General features: G+C 35.5%; 1 protein-coding gene across 1 annotated transcript; it reads right to left on the bottom strand.

Annotated features, from left to right (window-relative positions):
- Positions 1-677: 677 nt before the first annotated feature.
- LOC133803916 (bet1-like protein At4g14600) lies at positions 678-2,993 on the bottom strand. Its single transcript, XM_062242061.1, has 4 exons — positions 2,684-2,993; positions 2,450-2,573; positions 1,595-1,651; positions 678-1,030 (listed from the first exon to the last, which is right to left on the bottom strand). Exons 1-4 carry the CDS (start codon positions 2,719-2,721, stop codon positions 869-871), a joined length of 381 nt encoding a protein of 126 aa, XP_062098045.1. The 5' UTR covers positions 2,722-2,993; the 3' UTR covers positions 678-868.
- Positions 2,994-3,392: the final 399 nt, after the last annotated feature.

Here is a 3,392-nt window from a genome sequence, read left to right as displayed (position 1 = left end):
CAGTCCCTTGGGACCAAAACAATTGCCTTCGGGCTTAATTTGAGGTTTTTTCTCCTCGAGATGACAATATATTCTTGAATATACATCTAACTTGTGATCTATTTGTGTTTTCCTCAGTTTATTATTTTCTCATGTTTATGAATCCTTAGACTCTTGCACATTCGAAATCTTAGTGATTGACTTTTAGATCAAGATAGTTTTTATCGATATCTCAGTTGTATCCAAGATTTTGCTTGCTTATTTGTGTCATACCTGTTAAGAATCAGGCATCGGACTTGGTTATATCCAGGATTGTTAATAAACTTAATAACATTGTACCTATTAGAAATCAAGCACCTGGTTATATCCAGGGTTTTAGTGATTTCTCCATGGTTATAGAAAACTAAAGCTTTAAAAAGCCGTTGAATAATCAACTTTTACTTTTGTAAAGGGGAGGAAAAATAGAGAGAGATTTGAGTTTACTGTGGAGAGAACATCCCTCTTGAACTGGTTGTAATAGGAGAGACTAGCCTCTCGAAAGCTAGATGTTTATGTGTCATCATTCAATAAAGATTTCTGGAAGAAATATTAAGGTGACGTTGGTTAGCAGTTTGCTTTAATTACAGCATCATAAAAAACTTAAATGTGATATTCAATTCTGGACTGAGAAGATAATGGGGGAAGACATTGTGATAGAATTGAGTAAAACAGAATTGATCTAACCCTGGCATCGGATTAACTCAAACCAAGATGTTCAACTCTTAAGCTAGTAAGATCATGGAGAAGGATTTACAATAAACTAGTATATGCTTTTCCAATTCAACAAATATATTTTGGCATTAAAAGAAACATCCATATGGTGTGAGGTGATACGAGGCCTTGAGGATTTTCATTTTCTGGACATTTTGGACCAAAGATAGACTAAAAAGAAACAAAGTAGTGCAAAAAGAACCACGTGGACAACATTGTTTGATCCATTCTGAATGATGCTCTTGTTCAATCTTCTTACGTTGTTCTTCACCCCAGCTTGAGCTTTGATCAGCGTCATTTGCTGTAAACAAAAATATGTAAAATGAGTTTCTCAGCAAGGTTTACATCTATTTTGTCAAGTATCAAGCAAAGTATGAAACAGGCAGACGCACGGCATATCTTACTAGTGTTACTAGTTTGGTCATAATGTAATACCTGACCTAAATAAGCTCGAGAAGTGACAGCTATAAATATACCAATGGAAAACAGGAAAAAAATAAAAGGAAGGGGAACGTCCATATGTAGGAAGCACATTCATTCTGAGACCCTTCTCTCAAGTTCCTCACCTTTCTATGAATGCTCTAGAGGAAGAAAACTAACCAGTATATTAAATTATGAAGTCAGTCACAAAGTCACTGTGAGAACGGCAATAAAACAGAAAGTGCAATTTAAAAGAATCAGTTATAGGTCCGATACATCCAACAATATGTTAAAAACATGCCAGTTATCCATTCATAATTTCAACATGCTATAAATAATGATCATGTCAGTAACTATAAACCCCTCTTCACAAAATAATGACCATGCAAGATGGGAGAAGAGAAAAAAGATATTCTTCAAGCAATGACAACAAATTAAACGTTACCAGCTGATTTAGAAAATCATTTTGGAATTTCGCTTCTGTCCCTATCTCTTGCGCTACCTGCACCAGGATAAATTGAGCAATATGAGAACACACTAAAAATTTGCCATCAAATATTTGCAAACAATCACAATAGTGCCAATGGACCAAAACTAGTTCGCTATGAAAAGTAGTGAGATACGTCTGCAAAGCTTTCTATGTTACCCTTTTCTGATAGTTTCATGATTCAAGCCTACTTGGCATCTATCTAGGCTTGTGCTGTCCTACAACAGAAACTTTTAGATGTCTAGGAGCTCTAGAGGAAAGCATGATATAGTCGACAAAAACAGAGAAATAGTTTGTTACACATACTAATCATCCTCACTTCTTTACGAGTAATCAATACTTTGACAACATTATAGCTCCAAGTCAACTTACTCCACGATACAGTATTTACCATCTTTCCACAAAGAATTTCATGATCCCAAGGACCCTAACCAATGTCGATGTTTCTATGGGTGAAACAAAAATATGATGAGTTTACTCAGAACAGGAAAGCGGGAAAAATGAATACGGATGTACTTCCGTACAATTTGGAATTTATTTCATGAGTAAAATACAAGGCTCAATCTCTTGAAACCAAAATTAATTCTTGAAAAATAATTTCTTGGGGTTTCCTTTACACAGTATCTTTTAAGACCCATAGTCGTTGATTTCAAAGACAAATTTTAAATATATATCAGGACTAACATTAGAAACTAAACTAAATAAATAATAGCAAAAGAAACAAAGATAAGGTGGATTCTAATTCAAAAACCATTGCCCATCTAAATTCAACAAACCATGAAGAACTTACATTTCTCACCATAAAGAACTTACTTTTCTCAATCTCTTGACTTGGCTGCGAAGACCCGTGATCTCATCATCCAAATCACCATGCATCGGATCGATCCGCAATTGGATTTCATCGGAACTAGCACCTGGTCTCGTGCTAAGACCCTCCCTGATCAACACATCGTTTCGTCAAAAATTGGCAATGAAAATGATCAAAATTCGAACACTAGGTTTTCTAATTTTTCTCAGAATTGAGCAAAACAGAGCCTTTAATTTTACCTGGACCTGTACGCAGCACCCCCACCGTAAGTTGCCATGGGAGGATGAAAGGAAAACAAAAAACCCTAGAAGAATAGAGAAGAAGGGTGCAGGGAGTCTTGAGGAGATGGGGTTTCAGAGATGAAGATGGCGCCAATGGAATCAGAAAATACACGAACCTGTACTGAAGGCGAAGGTGGTGACTTTATGCAAGGTACATGAACCGTCGGATGTTGGATTATTGACTTTTTTTTTTAATCAGGGAAGAAACTAACGAATCAAGATGAGAAATAGAGATGAAAATTTTCCTCATGGGCCCGTGGGGACTCGCGGTAAATGTGTAATGAGGCGGGGATGGAGATGGATATTTTTTATCCTGAATATTAAATAGGGTTAAGAATATTTGGGGATAACATTTCAGGCTTCACTTTAATTTTTATTATTTTTATTCATTTTACATGTTGTTTATGTGATTTTAGAGTATATTAGTAACTTTTTAAAAATTTATAATTTTATTTTGGACAATATTTAACATTAAGTTATTAATATAATATAATGTATATTAATTTTAGGTAATCAATATTTTTTAGTTTGCTTTTTAATAAATGGGTGCCCAGGAGATTCCTTGTCCCAATGGAGATTCTGCGCCCCGGCCTGACAAGGAATATGCGGGGATAGGGATGGGCACAAAGATTAAAATTGTTAACGGGGATAGGTGCGGGGGAGAACC

The sequence above is a fragment of the Humulus lupulus genome, chromosome X (genome assembly GCF_963169125.1).
Source record: "Humulus lupulus chromosome X, drHumLupu1.1, whole genome shotgun sequence".
NCBI lineage: Eukaryota > Viridiplantae > Streptophyta > Magnoliopsida > Rosales > Cannabaceae > Humulus > Humulus lupulus.
Note: the sequence above shows the minus strand (reverse complement) of the source record. Positions and strands in the feature narration are given on the sequence as shown.

Coding starts and splice junctions, on each gene's coding strand:
- LOC133803916 (XM_062242061.1), bottom strand. CDS start 2,721: ATGGCAACTTACGGTGGGGGTGCTGCGTACAGGTCCAG. Junction 2,574..2,683: donor GGTGCTGCGTACAGGTCCAG/GTAAAATTAAAG, acceptor TGTGTTGATCAG/GGAGGGTCTTAGCACGAGAC. Junction 1,031..1,594: donor ATGATTTTCTAAATCAGCTG/GTAACGTTTAAT, acceptor TTTTGTTTACAG/CAAATGACGCTGATCAAAGC.